The sequence below is a fragment of the Dermacentor andersoni genome, chromosome 2 (assembly GCF_023375885.2).
Source record: "Dermacentor andersoni chromosome 2, qqDerAnde1_hic_scaffold, whole genome shotgun sequence".
Classification (NCBI taxonomy): domain Eukaryota; kingdom Metazoa; phylum Arthropoda; class Arachnida; order Ixodida; family Ixodidae; genus Dermacentor; species Dermacentor andersoni.
In genome coordinates, this window is record NC_092815.1 from 71,171,648 (window position 1) to 71,189,952 (window position 18,305).

The 18,305-nt window shown below is 45.8% G+C and overlaps 1 protein-coding gene and 1 pseudogene across 6 annotated transcripts in view; both read left to right on the forward strand.

Annotated features, from left to right (window-relative positions):
* Window positions 1-3,116, forward strand: part of Egfr (epidermal growth factor receptor) — a 216,855-nt gene extending 213,739 nt beyond the window's left edge. For all 6 annotated transcript variants that reach the window (XM_050188824.2, XM_050188829.2, XM_050188827.3 and 3 more), the window contains one exon: window positions 188-3,116. In XM_050188824.2, coding sequence (XP_050044781.1) covers window positions 188-552 — 365 coding nt within the window. In that variant the 3' untranslated portion in view covers window positions 553-3,116. The remainder of the gene's footprint in view (window positions 1-187) is intronic.
* Window positions 3,117-16,352: 13,236 nt separating this feature from the next.
* Window positions 16,353-16,474, forward strand: LOC126542120 (U5 spliceosomal RNA; annotated as a pseudogene).
* The last annotated feature ends 1,831 nt before the right edge of the window (window positions 16,475-18,305 follow it).

The following is an 18,305-nucleotide window of genomic DNA, read 5'->3' on the forward strand; positions in this document are numbered from 1 at the left end:
TCTTGACCATTGTCTAGTAGGAGTTTTGAAGATGCATTAGTGTCAGTGGCATAAGCATTCTGCTTCTTCAATTTTTACATGGCCAGCTTTGGGCTTTGCTCCGAGTACCAGTATTGCTGTTGGGAGTTTCTGAAGATCTGAACCCAAAAACATCACTGATCACTACTTCTCGTGTTGCATTTTGCAGGTGTTGATGGCCTTGACCCCCGTCTTCAGGGCTACAGAGGCTTTATGCCAGACTTTGTTCCTCCGAATGGGCAGGGGCCGCTGCAGGGTGTTGACAACATTGAGTACCACCTCATGAATCGCAACGGGCCTGCACATCCGGTGGCAATGCAGATACCTCGTGACCCGGGTCCCCAGTATGTGAACACCTGCCCCCTGGGTTCTCCGAACACGGTGGTGCCCCCTCAGCAGCCCGGAGTGGTGACCCGCAAACCGCACAGCTCCGATGAGGACACCGACGACCACGAGTATTACAATGACTACGACCGACTCAAGCGGGAACTGCAGCCACTCAACCATCGTAGCCGGAGTGAAACAACGGTCTAGTGACAGTCAGTGCTCCAAGCTGTGCGTGGGACAGAAACTTGTCGCTGCAGTCATCCAATTGTAGCCAGGCAGGCTGTGGAAAAGCTACTGCATCTCCTTCGTGGTGAGAAGGCAGACTTGGTCAAGTCAGGGCTGTCTCTGCTGGTATGGCATGTAGACAACAACCAAAGTGTGTGTGCAGGGGGCAGCTGAGAACTTTGTTCGTTCAAATGTGGCTTCTTCATTATTCATTTCACTCCACCTAAATGATAAAGGTTGCAAGCAAAATTCTGAGAATAGTAGAAATTGTTTCTGTAGAACGTGGATCCAGATACTGAATTTCATCATGTCTCTTGTGTATAGGCATTGCAATCTGGTTTGAATCATCATTTAACTGTTGAGCTAGATATCGTCATGAAAAAAGAAAGTTGGATCTTGGCCAGTCATTATCTTTGATGGAAAGCTCACAAAGAAATGGAAGCAAGAAAAAAATTGACTCAAAGCCCCAGATGCCGCTCGAGTCCAAGGTCTTCGAGCCGTCACCTGAGGCCACCACAGCAAGAACTGCCGGACTATTCTTTAATAATGTTTCTTCTTCTTCTTCAAAGTCCACTTACCAAAGCACTACGGCAGTTGGCACAAAGTGGCAGAGAAAGCTTTCCATTTATCTTGGAAAAGTCTTTCTAGGACCGCAGCTGTCGGCAGAACACACAAAAATCTTCATGCAAAGCATCGAGTGATCTCAGTCGTGTCTCCTGACAAAACGCTTTTCGTTTGAAAGCAGCCAGCAGTGTGCAACAAAGAACTCTGCATCTGAGTGAAAGTCTTGCATTTGTTTCGACGCTAGCACCTTCAATTGCCGTCTGCTTCTGGTCACTTCAAGTCACCTCGCCAAGGCTTCTACAGTGAACGCAGACTGTGACCATTGTTGACTGTGGGTTATAACAGGACTCTGGAAAGGCAAACGAAGACGCGTCACCGTGGGACCAGTTATCACTTCCAGGAACTTGATATCTCCCATGTGCTATTTATTTTCGTGGAACACACACAAGACTGTGAAAATGGAGTTGTCTTCATTGAGGACTGTGCTTCCTTTTAGAAAGGTCACTAAAGATTCGTGCAGTTTGATGTACATAGTATACATAACTCTCTCGTCTCTTCTTCTTTTTTTTTAAGTGCATACCTTTTTGTGTGAGCTGTGCCCAAAACATTGCCACTGTAGTCTTTTCTTTGTCCTTTATTTTTGTGCATCAACTTGCCACATTGTGGTACTAAGGAGTGCTGTTTGTTGTGTCTACTCCCATCCTGAAATTATTCAGCTGTCTTTCCCGTTCCGTGTGGCTTGATTAGCACATTGATGTCTTCCGTGCCTAACGACATCAGCGGGTGCATGTAATGCATAAGCTTTCAGTATTACAACTCATCCGAGTGCCATAAGACATTGCTATCACTTCACTAACTCGTGCAACAACAATTGGTTGACTTATTGATTTCCTATCGACATGACGGTGGTTTTTTACACGTTTTCAAGCTTTTATGAACATATTTTTAGCAAGGCTTGAGGAAAGCCTGCATTTACAAGGACTTTAAACATCAGTACACAAGATGCATGTGTGCGCAAAGATTGGGCTATTTGCTGTCAAATTGTGAATGATGTCCGCTATTGAAACCTGTAGCAGGGTTTGGTTTTGATTTCCTCTCTCCTTTTATGGGGCATACCTGGTGATTTCTACTCAAGCAGCTGAAGGGCATGCTTGAATCACTCCACTGGTTGTGAACGTTTGTAAAGAGTGCATTCTAAGAATGGTTGAATGCAGAGGATGACTCATTTTTCACACCTTTGAATTTCAGTGAACACAGTCATGACATGTTTAAAAATTTTTCAAGATGGTGGCAAAGTGGTGCCTTATATTTTTTTTACAGATACATGACTTTAAATCTTCTGTTTTGTTGCGTGTGATGCAGTAATTGTTGCCAGAGATTTACGAGTAACGGTTCCTGCAAGCAAAGTAGCTGCTTTGAGACTTTTTTTCTGTGTTGCACCATTCCAAGTAAAGTACAATAAAATTTGTAGAAGGGACCAAAATGAATTATCTTAGCATAGGAACCATGTTAAAAGCGCAAGGTTTTTATGTTTGGTGCCTGCAATGTCACTCTTTCCTTTCAGGTGTGAACTACTCATTGTAGTCTGACTCGTGTTTAACACTGCCTCATGATCATCATAACAGTGTTTGACTTCCCACAATGCTACAATGTTTGCCTGTATATACGTACATTTTAAAACTTCTCAACTGGTTTCTACAGGAAAGCTCTGACGAATAAGCTCACCTCATTAGGCTCAGCTAGCTGCATGTGACTGCATGTTATGTATGTATTGTACAAAGTGTGTTTTACCAATGCCTGTCGAGTTCACAGGCATTTCATTTCAAGTTTTACATAGTCCAGTTAGAAGCAGTCAAGGGCACACATCTAATGTGACTGCTCCCAATGTGGGGCACCTCTGCAGAAGAGAGCGGAAATTTTTACGGATGAGAGATGTATTTGCTATATGGTACATTAATAAAATTACTTGTCCAAAAAAAAAAGGGATTCCATGATTTTTTATGAGCAGATATTGTCGCATTGGGGGGGGGGGGGGGGGGGGGGGGGTAGTGATGATGAAGAGCGAGAAATTCTGCCAAAAGTGCGAGTTAAGAATGTAGCTCTATATTGGGCGAACTTGTGCTGAAAAGTACTTCCAACACTCAAATCACAGTGATAGCGATGAGTAAGTCGCTCGTTGTTGGACCATTGGTTGAATGACTGTCGCTGCTAGTTGAGTTTGTTCTCTAATTATACATGTCTCGCCATACATTACAGATTATTTGCTCGTGCTTGCGTAGATTAACGGCCATATTGCGTAGGCAGTGGTGTCATCTTTGAGCAGTCTGCATGCTGACTTTGGCGAGCACTCCATATTGTAGGGCAAAATGCTGCATTTATAGTGAACAGTATGCGCACCATGCGCCAGGGGCCACCACAGGCTTGGCGCCATTGAATGCCTTTTGAATCGAGAGCAAGCAACGTTCTGCCGAGAGGCCAGAAATCCCTTAGTACTTTATATTTAAAATGTGTAAGAGCAGAGGGAAAACGTGCTCTGTTGTGAACCACAAGAACTGCGACAGAGACTTGAATGTGTAGGATTAAATTGTAAGCTTCATCTGCCTCAGCTGCACAAGGAGTGTCCGTGTTTACGAGCATTCGCCACGCACACCCTTTCGCAAGGTGAGCACAGCATGCTGCTAGCACTGGATTGCCAGTTGGCGGCAATGACTGGCAACCAATTACCCGCAATGACTGCCTGGCTAACACCACATAAAGCAACAATACAGCGATACAGCCATCACTGGCACAAAATATCGCAGAATGTTGAACTTTGATAAGCATGCAAGTCAGCGTTACATCCTCCCCACGCAAACGCGACTGACATACTTGAGCAACTTTACTTTGTATAACGGCAAATTCAAACGTCGAATAACAGGCGAGAACCGCGAGTTTTTCTGTGCAGCGAATCGAACAGCACGTACGTGATCGCTCGGCTACTGAACGTTTTTGTCCACGCGTACGCGACCACATTTTAATCTGCGCTGTAAGATGAGCCGACGCCTGTCACAAGGACGAGACGTTCATTTGAGGGATCACCAGCCGTTTGTGCGTAGGCGCGAGCAAGAGCGGGCGCGAGAGAGAAAATCTGAGGGCTTTTGCTCATTGAATATTAAAGCCCCTAAAAATTGAGGGCCTTTACTGAATATATGACTGCCTAGGCACTACGGAGGAGGAGGTTTCTTAGTGCGTGTTGTATGAGTTTGTCCCCTAGACATGCCGGCATTGCGGAGTGCGGTCGAATACGCTCTGCCGCTGGCTGCCCGCGCGGTGAGGCAGTGGGCACGGACGCCTCATTTGGTGATCGCTGTATCTGAAGGGGCAAGGTTGTGACTGGTGTTGTATACGTCGCGGGTCGCTTCTTACATCGCGACGATAGATTGGTTTTACAAGCAGTGCTCCAGGAGGGCACATGTAACCGGCAAACGGAGGCTTCAGGAGAGCACCTGAGGTTATAATATAAAGCAGGCGGCGCAGGATCTCCAGCGCACCCAAGGGGTAGCCGGGGGATCAAAGCTGGAAGCAGTGCGGCGCGGTCGGGGCCGCGGAGGCCGAAGCGTGCTTGCTTGGGCCGCTAGGTACGTATGGGCTCCTGGTCAGGATGCAGTCGTGGTCGTTTAATCGTCGTAAATCGTGCCGTCGCGATCGTTGCGTCGTTCTTATTGTAGCCTTGTCATCCGAATCTCGTCATGGCCATTTCGCATTCCGAAAATACTGGGTTTGATTTCCACCCAAACCCGAATTTTCTTTCCAGCCCAATTGATTTCCTTTGGTTACAGGAACCTCTCTGAGAAATTTGGCGTCAATGCGAACATTCTTTGACGCTTTAACAAATTTTATTAACTTTGTACTTCCGTCGTTGTACTTCACTCGCGTCCATCGCAAGGTCAACGCACGAACAACGCCAACGAAGCCGGGTTTTCTGGGCAACGGGACCCTTAACGCTATAGCTAAAAAAAAAAAAAAAAAAAAAAAAAAAACCCCGAGTCATTTAAAGGTGGATGACCAGCGAAACTGTTTAGCAGACGGCAAGGAGACACAGAATTACACACACACACACATATACATATAGTCATATCATCATAAGAAGCCAACAGACACTGACACCAAGGACAACAGAGGGGAAATTACTTGTGCTTAATCATTAGAATAAAGAAACGATAAATTAATGGAAATTAAAGTGGATGAAAAAGCAACTTGCCGCAGGTGAGAACCGAACCCACGACCTTCGCATTTCGCGTGCGATGCTCTACCAATTAAGCTACCGCGGCGCTGTTTCCCCATCCACTATCTTGGTTATTTATGTGTTCTAGTAGAACCCTGGGAGTGTTAGCCAGCGCCACCACTCACAGACCTTGGCGGCGGACGTGGAACGTCCTTTTTGCCGCAGGCATCACGAGAACGTCATCTTTTTGGGTGAAGGCAACTGGTCAATAAGCCCACATATGCTACCTGAAGGCATCAATGTAGCCGGATTGCGAATGTAGCCGCGAAATGCGAAGGTTGTGGGTTCGGTTCCCACCTGCGGCAAGTTGTTTTATGCGAAGCATATTAACGTAGGTTTCGGGCCTTCGCGCGACGCCCACCATTGACCCTGAAGTGGGGTCACGTGACATGACGTCACGTGATTACTTCACACAGGCTGCAGATGGGGCCTCATATCGCGCCGTCGGTCACCTCCCGGCGGTGGCCACCATTGACCTTCAAGTGACCTTCAAGTAGGTCACGTGACATGACGTCACGTGATGACGTCACATCGGCTGCAGATGGGGCCTCATATCGCGCCGTCGGTCGCCTCCCGGCGGTGGCCACCATTGACCCTGAAGTGAGATCACATGATGTGACGTCACGTGATGACGTCACACCGGCTGCAGATGGGGCCTCATATCGCGCCGTCGGACGTCGCCCGGCGGAGGCCTCCACGCTTCGGTTCGCGCCGTCGCGCGCGACGCGGCGGCGGCGCCACCATCGCTGCATCACGTGATATGTGACGTCACGCGAGGGATGAAGCGGCGCGCGCCCGCCGTCGCGTCAGTCTCTGTGCCCGCAACCGCGCCAGCGTCTTTGCGCCGGGCGTGTATGCGGTCAACATGCCTCCAAACGCTAAGGACGTTAATAATAGAGAGTTTTAGAATAGGGGCCCCAATAGTTTGGGGCCCCAAACAGCTTTGCGGGTGTTAGCGTTGGGGCACGTAGGAGTGAAGAGTTTTAGAATAGGGTTTTACGTTTGCGGATAGCGTCTTGCGCTGACAGCGCCACTATACGGCATCAAAGAAAAGCTATCAGAAATAATTAAATAAAATATACCATTTTATGATAGGAATAATAATTTTGACTTGCGTGTATTTGCGTTTAATTACAATTTAGAGGTTATTCTGTAAGCAGCAAATAATTAGTTGCGCTTAGTTTTGAGCAAACCAACTTTACTAGCCTTCACTAGCCAAGCTTAGCCGTGTTAGGCCTACGAGCCATAAAATCCACAATCGAATTCAAAATCAGCGGCGTCTAATGAGTCAATCTTCATAACACACGCTAGTTGGGAGAAAGCGATAACCGCAGTCACTTCTCCTAGCTTGCGAACTTCACGCGTTACCGCGAATCGAACCCAGTTTTGTGCTAGGTTAGAGCCGTCGCTTCGATGGGTGCCGCCATGTTTGCCGACGCAAAGCTTTTGGGGACGCTATTTGGGCTCCCGCTAAATCGGTGAAATAGCGTTCCCAACGCAAAACCCAAACGCAGTTTGCGTCGTGCGCATGCGCAGTGGCTTCGACGCTATTTCTTTGGGGCCCCAAAACGTTTGGGGCCCCTATTCTAAAACTCCCTAATAGGAATGCAAAACGAAGGCTGCAGCGTGCTACGGAAACCGATGAAGAACGCGAAGAACGCCTAGCCAAGCGGCGCGCTCAATATGCGGCTCGACGACAACGCTCCGAGGGTGTTGCTTAACATGCTTCGCATCCACTGGGCTTAACCTTGATAAGCCTCCAATTTTTTTCATCCACTTTAATTTCCATTAATTTACTGTTTCTTTATTCCATTTATTAAGCACAAGTAATTTCCCCTATGTTGTCCTTGGTGTCAGTGTTTGTTGGCTTCCTATGATATGACTAATAAAAATCGGGCCCCCCGAGACCAAGGCTGAAAGTCCTTGGTCTCGGGCGGCACCTTCGGCTTGCCGGACGGCCTAGCTGGTTTTCCAAGTCCGAACTTTCGAGACCCGCCTCCCAAGGGGCGGCGACGCCGATGGAGGACCGGTGGGCTAGGTTGGGACCCAGGGGGTCGCAGCTCTAGCAGACCAGTCCGCCAGACTAGTCTTAATTCCCTAGCATTCCAGATGGATGGATGGATGTGAATGGATGTTATGAGCGTCCCCATTGGAACGGGGCTGTGGGTTGCGCCACCAAGCTCTTGCTATTATACTGCCTAATGTCCTACCTATGTTAAACAAGAAAAAAAGAAAAAAGAACACTATGAACTCCCACAACCAAATTTTCTGATCCCCTATTGCGAACTTTGCTTTTGTACGTCTCCGTTTTTTTGTCGTTTCCCTACTTTTGTTCGACCAATCCTCCAATCGCCTTTTACTAATCCCTATTGCTGACATGTTTACTTTTCCACTGCTCTCGCTGAACCCAAGGGCTTCAAGGAGGTCAGTGGTGCCTAAATCGACCGCTGGGCAGACGTCTTCACATTCTAATAAAACATGCTCCATAGTTTCCCAAGCTTTAACGCAGCAAGCACCATGCTTCTTCTTCTTTCTTATATATCGCTTTATAGGTGCGTGTTCTAAGGCATCCCGATCTCGCTTCGAAAAGTAATGAGCATCCCTTTGAGTTATCATAAATTCTTTATTTCCTGATTTCATTTTTTATTCGTAAGTAGTTACTCATGGCAGGTTTCTTTTGCATTGCCACCACCCATGAGATTATTTCGGCCTCTCTGACTTTCCGCTTGACGTTCTTTGTTGCTGTGTTGCTCGCCCTACAGGCCGCATACTTGCTGGTAATCTTCCTAGTTCTTTTCCTCCACTGTGAATCAATGTTTTTCCTGTACAGAAAACTCAACACTCTCCCAACAAATTTACTTTCTCCCACATTCCTCAGTCGTTTTTCATACTCAATTTTACTGCAAGCTTCCCTTACTTCAAAGCTAGTCCAGCCCATATCATCCTGCACAGCTTCATTTGTAGTCTTCCCGTGAGCGCCCAATGCGAGGCGTCCCACTGACCTTTGGTTCCCATCGAGTCCTGATTGTACCCCTGATTTAAAGCAAACAACCGCATTTCCAAAAGTATGTCCTGGAACCATTACACATTTCCACATACCACGGAGTACCTTGTACCTATTGTATCCCCATAGAGCTCTGTGCTTAATTATGGCTGCATTTCTCTTCCCCTTCACTGTTTTTGTTTTTCCTGTGTTTCCATATATCTATTGCCTTCGTTTATCCAAAAATCCAAGATATTTATATTATGTTACCCGAGGTATTTCCTGGCCCTGTATTGCCACTGTCCACTGTTTTCATAGAATACCATAACACCAGATTTTCTAACACTACATATCAAACATAAATTGTTGCCTTCCTGTCCACAGATATTAGCCTGACGTTGCAAATCACTTTGTTGTTAGCTAGCAACACAATGTTGTCCGCATAAAATAAACCTGGAAGCTGCTGCTCTACTACTGTACCCGCCTGTTTGTACAAAAGATTAAAGCCGATATTACTTCCTTCTGCGCCCTCTCCATCCTCACCATGTACATCATAAACAGCAGTGGGGATAAAGGGCACCCCTGTTTCAGTCCTTGTTGATATCAACTTTCTCCTCGCTCCTCATCCCTTCCCATTCAACGCAAACGGTATTTTCTAGGTAAATCTCTCTCAGAAGCTGTAGAGAATAGCCACCTAAACCTTTCTTTTCCAGAATATGCCACAAAATGTTGCGGTCTACTATGTGATAGGCTCCTGTAATGTCTAAAAAGGTCACATATTACGGTCGGTTTTCTACTTTTGATGTTTCAATACACTTAGTAAGAACAAATAAGTTATCATCTAAACGCCTACCAATTCTGAAACCAGTCTACAGTTCTTCTAAAATGCCATTATTCTCTGCCCATGCTTGCGGCTTTAATTTGATTGCCTGCATCGCTAGCCTGTATATTACCGATGAATTGTATCTTTCTCTCCCTTACCTCTATAAATTAAATTCATTCTACTTTGTCGCCAACTGTCTGGTATTCGCCTATCTTTCAAAATTTTTTCCACTGCTTTCACTAGAGCACCCTTACTTTTCGGTCCTAGTTCATTAATCAGCCTAACGGGAACCTCGTCTAGCCCTGTGGCTGTGCGCTTAGGAATTTTCTCTCCGGCTTTCTTCCAGTTGAAATTTGTCAGCAGCAGCTCCTTTTTCACCTGGGTCTCCTTCATGCTCTTTTTTTCTTCAAATACAACCTCGTCATTGCCTTGGAAAAATTGGGCTGTTATCTTTCGGATGTAATTTATTGCCGCTTCTCCTTCCAGTCTGTTTCCATCTTCGTCTAGGATATGTTGTATTGTTGTTGACTTCCTGCCTAATAATATTATGTGGTTCCAAAATATTCTAGGTGCGTCCTACTTTTTCTCACATATTTCTGACAACCAACGTTTACTTTCACCATTTATCTTTGCTTGCACCAGTATTTGAGCCATAGACTTTTTCTCCCGGTGTATTTCCCATTTGCTGGCTACTTCATCCTGCGGCAACTGCGCCTTCTTTGCCTGCCTGTGTTCTCGGGATGCTTTCTGTCGTTCGGCAATCGCTTCTCGTATCTCCTTGTTCCACCAGTTTTTCGGTTTCTTTTTTCCTTTCCAATGAACATGTTGTTTCTCTTTCCGTATTTCTGTCGTTACTACACTTAGAAGCTCACCATATTCCCACCCCTTACTTGGCGACTTGCTAATTTCTTCCTCCACTCTAGTGACTATGTTTGCTATTTGTTCAGCGTTCAAATTTGGACTGGCCATTTTGCTTTCGTTGCTCTCTTTCCCAACTACATATCCCATTTTCAAAATGATGCGTTTATGGTCACTCCCTATGCTGCTAAACCCTTCCTCATTGATGACCATTTCTCTCAACTTATCATGAATTCCTTCTGTCATCAGACAATAATTAATGGTTGATTGCCGGTTTCCCACTTCCCACGTGATCTGCGATTCACACTTAGGCCCTATATTCACGATAACGAGGCTATGTTGCTCACAAAGGTCCAGCAGTGACTTCCCATTGTTGTCGGTATAGCCATCTAAATCCTGTATGTGGGCATTCATGTCACCTAATAAGATAATTTCAGCACCATTCCCGGAACCCTTAATATTAGCGCTTATGCATTGCACTAACTCTTTATTCGTCTCTGTGCAAGTATTTCCGGTCCACAAATAAGTTTTTTTCCCACTAATTGTACCAGATAACCAGATTCTCTTGACATTTTGAATTTACTCTTTTCCATTTGCCTTCCTGATGGATGAGCATTCCGACTCCCCCTCCCTTTCTTTCCGACTTAGTTCTGTTGCACCTTTCCCAAACATAATTCTCAATAACTGGCGGTTCTTCTGAGTCTCTAAGGGGCGTTCCTGTAACCGCATACACCCCTATTTGTACTCTATTTAACTGCTCCTCAATCTCTGCCCCCTTTTCCTTTCTTCTACCGCCCTGCATGTTTATGTAGCCTATTGCATGGCGAGCTCTCTTTATTGCTTGCCTCCTTTTTCTGTTATTGACGGCGATGCTATACTGAGGCTCCCCTAGGGAACCTTCTTCATTACTACCTACTCTGGCCTGAGCGGCCCCGGGCCCCCTAAAAAAGCAACAGAGCGACCAGCAAGTCGCCAGCCCGCTTCTCGTGCAAGCCTGTAATTGAAGTGTATCCCGGCTCGTTGAAAACCACGAAAAAAGCCACGTGACGGAGCGCTTGCGCAGTGGTATCGTGCTGCTCTCAAGCCGTTTATTGAAAGCTTGCGCCATCTCTCGGTCAATTTATCACTAACACCAGATGCCACTACAATCGCCCCATGCAAATCTGCACGTTGTTGTGTGTGTTATACAGTGCGTAAATCAAAGTTATAGCAGTTTGAAATATCAGAAGCGCAGACCTAATTAAAAGAAATATTTGAATTATGTATACATTATAGACAGAAAAGGCAAAACTGCTTTCTTTTAGGTCCAGTAATAGAAGATTTGCTTCAAATAGTGTGAACCACTCGCTTTAGGGGCATGGTCTTCACGCGTGCTGCCTTTTAGCCACCGAAGCCGCTGCATCTGCTGAGGTCTCTTTTTTTTTTTTTTTCTTTCTTTCATGGTATTTATTATAGTTGCATTCAGACGTTCACCAGTTCTGCATAGTCAGAGAATGGAGGGCACAATAAAAGTCACACACAGAAAAGGCAGCGTTCATACTGTGAGTAGAAACGTTCTTGTCACTTTAGAAGGGTGGCAAGGATAAGCACCTCACCAAAATAGGGTACCAGTCCGGTTGTACACCGAGTCCATCATAAACCTGCTTTAGGTGTAGTGTCATTTGGATGAAATTTGCCCTTGTAGGTACAACCCTTTCGGCGTTTCTGTCCATCATTCGCTTTTTCCACAAACTGTGCATTCCCATGACAAAAAACATATCGAAAGGTGCACTATTATCAGAGGTTGGCAGCAGGTATCGCACAGTATGAGCGTTAATTTCAAAGTCTTTCTTTAAAGTCCGTTGGAGGACATCCCAAAATAGGATGGCGTCAGTGCAGCTAATAAAACAATGTTCAATTGTCTCTGGTACATCACAAAAGCTACAGTTAACAGAAGAGACAAAGATACCCTTTTTTTGTAGCCATGTTTTAACCGGTATGGTTTCACTATGAACTTTATAAAAGAATGTTTTGCAGCAAGGGGATAAATACATTTTGCGAACGCGCTTTAGCACATCTTGGCCTGGCAATTTAATGTATATTGATCGGTAAAGTGGAGGCGGAAATAGCATGGAGAGTAAGTCTTTGTACAGCGTTTTGCGCGACACAGAATACAAGTATTCAGTGGAAAACCGAACTGTCAGGAAACGAACCGCCAAGTAAACTTCTTGCATGAACCCCCGCAAGCATAAGCGCGAAGAAAAACTTGAAGAAACAACTAAATCAGGTAACGCATTAACAAGTGTGACTTGCATGTATGAACGAATTACAGGATGGGAAGTATCGCGAAAAAAGAAGAAACGAGACACTATTTGCCGCACATAAAGATGTACTAAGCCCAGCCCACCTTCACTAACAGGCCTAAAAATATTGTCTCGCCTCATGGGCTCAAAAGTTGAAGACCATACGAAGGTTGCAAAGATACGGTGAAAGCGTTGGATGTATATCCTAGCACAATGGATAACTTGAAATACATAGAAAATTTTTGTTGCCAAGAACTTATTGCAGGCTCCCAAAAATAGAAAGTCGTTGTGGAACGAATGTCTGGGCGTAACTTTGTAGTACCGAAACCCGTTCTTTCCAATAGTGTGCGCTTAATTTATATGCGTCTAGCGGCACGCCAAGATACTTTGGCGGGACATCAGTCCACTTAACGCCTGCGAACTGTTCTGGTGTATAGCACCATGAGCCAAACCATAAGCCTAAACTTTTTGAGGAGTTCATTCGCGCTCCTGATACGCTGCCAAATTCTTCTATTTTCGATACTACTTTTTCAACACTGGACTTATCCGTGCAGAAGAACGCTAGATCGTCTGCATAAGCTAAGACTTTAACTTCATTACCCAGTATATTGAAGCCATGGATGTGACTCGACTGAATTACGCTTAAGCATAGCGGTTCCAGGTAAAGAGCGAATAGTAGTGGGGACATCGGGCATCCTTGTTTTACTGATGAGCAAATAGAAATGGGTTCGGAGAGTTGGCCATTAATAACTAAACGAGTAGTACAACATGTGTAGCAAAGCCTAACGCCTTTAAGCACAATGGAGCCAACATTGACATGCTCCAGAAGGGAAAATAAATAGGAGTGACTTACACGATCAAAAGCTTTAGCAAGGTCTACCTGGAGCATTGCAAGCTGCTCAGTGGAACCATAACAGTATTGAAGAAGGGTACGGGCGATATGTATGTTAGTTTGAATTGATCGGCCCCTGATTCCACACGTCTGATGGGAACCAATTAGAATTGACATCGCAAATTGTAATCTATTGGATAGAACTTTCGCAAAAATTTTGTAATCCACGTTTGACAATGTGATTGGTCGATAGCCTTCTACGGAACGCAGTTTCTCTTTATCTGAACTTTTGGGAATTAAAACTGTGTGGGTTTTGCAAAAAGACTGCGGAAGGGCGTCAACCTCTAAACTTGTAATAAGAATATCCAATAATATGGGGCTGATAATTGATTTGAAAGCTTTGTAAAATTCACTTGATAGTCCATCGGGGCCGGGTGTTTTCGACAAAGGCAACTGATCAATAGCTAGCTCAATTTCTTGAATCGTAAGGCTACCACTGATGACTGCACAGTCATCATCCTGTAATGGTTTGACAAGAGATACAAAACTCTCTAAAATTTTTGCATCGTGATCGTCCGGATGTGCACTAAACAACATAGTGTAGAAAGTTTCGAACTTAGAAATTATGTCATTAGTATTTGTTAGAAGACTACCTTCGGAGTATATTTCCGGAATTAATTTGGAAATACCGTGACGTCGCTCGTCAAGTAAAGCTTGGCGTGTTGGTTGCTCAGATTGCAGAGCACGCCTGTTTCGAGATCGAATTCGCGCACCTCTGTAACGTAGTGCGTCATACTTTTGTAACTCACATTTAATGTTTTCTATGTCGGCAATGTAAGTGCCTGGCATTTCGCATTCAATCTCATAAAGGCTACATAGGCTCTTAAGAAGCGTTTTTTCTTCATTCTTTCTATAGAATGATTTCACCGATCCAATTTCTATAGCCACTGTACGAACCTCTTGTTTAAAGAGTTCCCAAGCAGCAAATAATGGCAAGTCACTAGAAAGGGAATTGGTTAGAGCCATGCGCACGCGATTAATAAATTCCTGATCATTTAGGAGCTCAGAGTTAAGCTTCCAGAGTGCCCACTGTGGTCGGAAATTAGTTACAGATTTTTCACCAATGTTTGCGATAACCATACAATGATCAGAGAATGAAACGGGGATAGTAATGCAGGATAGTCCTCGAGAGAGGAGTGATGAAGAAACATAAATCCGATCTAGGCGGGCGTAGGAACGACCTTGAATTCTTGTATAAGAGCGAGCTCCCTGTCCCGACACTCCTACATCAACGAGCCCTGAATTTTCTATTATGTTAGACAAAACTTCACCACTCCTGTCCCGCTGAGGGTTAAAGCCGCTTCGATCGTTCGCATCACATACACAATTGAAATCTCCCATTAAAACAATGCAGCGATCACAGTCCAATAGACTAGACACAGTATCAAATAAAAGAGTTCGTTTTGCAGCGTCATTAAATGCATAGACGTTGACTATGCGCCATGGCACACCCTGCAACACAAAATCACAACATATATATCGACCTTCAGTGTCGACATGATAACTAAATGCTGAATAAAGTAGGCTCTTTTTCAGAAACAGGAAACAGCCCGCGGATAACCCAAGAGCGTGTGAAACGCAAACATTATACTCAGACAGAAAAGGTCGCAAAGCCCTTTCTGTGTCGTCGTCACTCTCAATCTTCGTCTCTTGCACGGCGACGAAGTCGAGGCGCCTCCTAGACAAAAGCCGGCGAAGCTGCGCCTGTTTCTGCAAAGACCTAAGGCCTCGTACGTTCAAGGTTGCGAATAGAAGTTGCTGGGACAGGGCCATGGTGACTACCAACTATTTGGACCTAATGATCTATGTGATCAGTCCTAGAGGGCAACGGTGAGGCTCCCTCCGAAACCCCACCTGGCCTTCTGGACCGTGATCGTCGGCACTTTCCTGAGTGTTTCGATGTTTTGCGGCGACGTGCTTTTCTTGTGGTACTGGTCGTCTCGCTGTCTGTGCTTGATTCCGATCTGTTAGTCGCACGGCGCTTCGGAACTGAAGTATCCGCGTTACTTCGTCTGTCCTCTGCCGGCTCAGCGCACGTGTCGAGATGCTTGGGTGCATCAGATGAGTCACCTCCGGCTCCCTCATTCGCTTGCTGGGCAGAAGCTGGCTCCGTGGTAGCGGGTGCTCCTTTGGGTTGTTGCTTCGGTTGGTCATCTTTCTCTTCGCTACTTTCTTTTTTCACGGGCAGTTCTGCGATGCCATTGTGACTGTCTTTAACAGGCAGAGGGGCCTTACTGGCACAGCGGGTCTCCGCAGAAGAGGGCACGTCTCCCGTCGCGTCAAGAACCTCCGTAACGTCCATTATGTGTTCTTGCAAGCTTTCATCCGGAGGCTTTGTTCTGTGTCGTAACTTATCAGCGTATGTTACGACACATTCTTCAGCTGTGTGGCCAAAGCGCCGGCAGGTTTCACAACGTGGGGTTCTGCAGTTTCGACGAATGTGCCCCACCTTGTTACAGCGCAGACAAAGTGGGGGCCGGCCTAGAATTAATACGAGACTCTGCACTCCACAAACAGGTAGTAGATGTGGAACGTCTCCCACGCTCACTCCATCGGCAAGAGTCAACACCACGTCCCGATTTAACGTACGCATTTGTTCCATCTCCGATACTCTCCAGCTTTCTGCTGATATAGACTTGACTTTCCCGTAAGCCTGGAGCGCATCTCGAATATAGTCATCTTCCAAACGCTCAGGAAGCCACAAAAGCTTCATTTTAACTTCCGTGGGCTCAGGATCAATGACGACGCAGCGTCTACCTTTTATGGATAATTCCCCGCATGCGACTAGCTTTGATTTTGTCATCCCTGATTTGCACGTCACCATCCACACGTGCGACATCTGAAATTGTCCGATGGAACTTATTTCCTTCAGGTCAATAACGTTCCGAAGGGCGTCTCTGAAGTCTTGGGCTCCGTACGGTCGACCACTTAAGTCAGCATGCAGGAAAACGGAGTCCACAACCAGCTTACCGGTAGGAAGACGGGGGTAACACAACACGGTAGTCATTGCTGCTGGCTGAAGCCTGAGCAGCACCTCGGCCAGGGGCCGATAAATCCTTTGAAGCGGAGAACATGAGAAAAGCGACCGTTCGGAACGCCGTCTTCTTCTTTCTCCTCTGCTGAGGTCTCTCCTCATTCTTCGAATTATTCTTTCGCCTTTTACTAAAGAATACCGTGGGGAGGGACACTCAAATGAGCCTATAGGCGAATTTTTGGAAGGCCCTATCCGTTTGGGTTGGGCCTCATTAACAAATCAAAAATGAGATCTCAATGTACACATGCGCAATACTTACCAACGGTGTGAACGAAACAGTGCGTAGGCTTCGTCGAGGTTCTCTCTCTCTCTCTCTCTTATATATATATATATATATATATATATATATATATATATATATATATATATATATATATATATATATATATATATATATATATATATATACCTCAGACAACATTTACTTTCCTGTAACTCACCAATTAAGTTTAATTAATCAGTTTTTTTAATTATTGCCTGAGGACCCCAAGTATGATATGCAGATTTGTAGAGCACCTTCAGAAACCACCGATCGAGTTGTTTTCTTCGCGATACGTCTCACGTAGTCCTTTATTCCGCGTTGCAAAGAAATCCCGCTGAATATGAAAAAAGCCACGTGACGGAGCGCTTGCGCAGTGGTGTAGTGCTGCTGTCAAGCGTGCGTTCGGTGAACAAGGTCAGCTTTCGTCGGATGACGGCGAAAATGCATGCTGCCGGCCTAGCGCAGCCGATGAGATAAAGAACGCCCTGCCGCTTCCTCGTCGCCAGTCACGATGCTCTGCTTGTTTTGCCGCGAGCCGATATATACGTTCTGAGAAAATTATTTAGTTTTGTGGTGCACGCAAGAGACGGTGTTTCCGCATTCAACGCGGCGAGTTGTCGGTTTATTTGCTCGCAAGAAATTTAGAGGCAACTGCAAACAGCGCTCGTTCCAGCTTTGGAGCATTCGACATGCCCACAGCGCCGCTTGTGCGCTTCCCGACACAGTGCACGCAGCTAAAATTCCAATACAACTGATTACCCTCCGCCCACTCCCCCACTCCCTCCACGTTGCGCGCATGATCTCTTCGCTCCCTTTGGCAGGAACCCTCCTTGTGTCAAGTCTAGTGGTGAAGCATAGGAAAAGAACATCTGTTGCAGAAGTAAAAGTGATATGAAACGCGTTGCAAAAAAAAAAAAAGAAAAACACGGATTAGTGGTAAAAAGAAAAAAAAACGCTCGTATATGACTATTTGAAGGTGATCTCGGCAAGGCAACTTTTAATTGACATTGTTAGTATTGAATGTAAGTATAGGGTTTTAAGTGCCAAAACCACTTCCTGATGATAAGGCACGCCGTAGTGGGGGAACTCCGGACCACCAGGCGTTCTCTAACTTGCACCTGAAGCTAAGTACACGGGTGCCGTGTACTTAGCTTCAGGTGCAAGTTAAAGAACATCGAAATGCGGCCGCCGTGGCCGGGATTCGATCCCGCGACCTCGCCCTTAGCAGCCCAACACCATATCCACTAAGCAACCACGGCGGGTTGTTAGCATTGAAAACAATGATGCGTTTTATCGCGCTTTATGTATTTGATCACTTGTTTCTTTATTTAAAATGTAACCCCCCCCCCCCCCCCCTCCTGCTGTAATGCCCGCACGAGCGATGGAGGTATGTCAAAAATAAATAAATAAATTATTGACCGTTGCGCTTACGCAAAATGGGGGTCCCCGACACACTTTGCGCCGCGTTTGATATCGACCGCGCCGTCATACGCCGACCTTCTGCGCACGAAACCCATTGCTGAACTCCCCTAATAGCTTCGCTGTAAATGTAAAGGCCCGTTCGCGTTCGCTTGTGGAATTGGCCACATTATTCGTGGCGATGGGCGAACGTCTACTGCAGCTGTCCAACCCACTGTCCCCAAAAACCTAAGCGGGTGCTCAACTACGGTGACACAGCCGGCAAAAACGAAACATTATATGTTTTTTATCTCGCTATGTATTATAATCAAGAGTTCGACGGAAACCCGTTTGGCGAGGGAGAAGCGGGGTCAA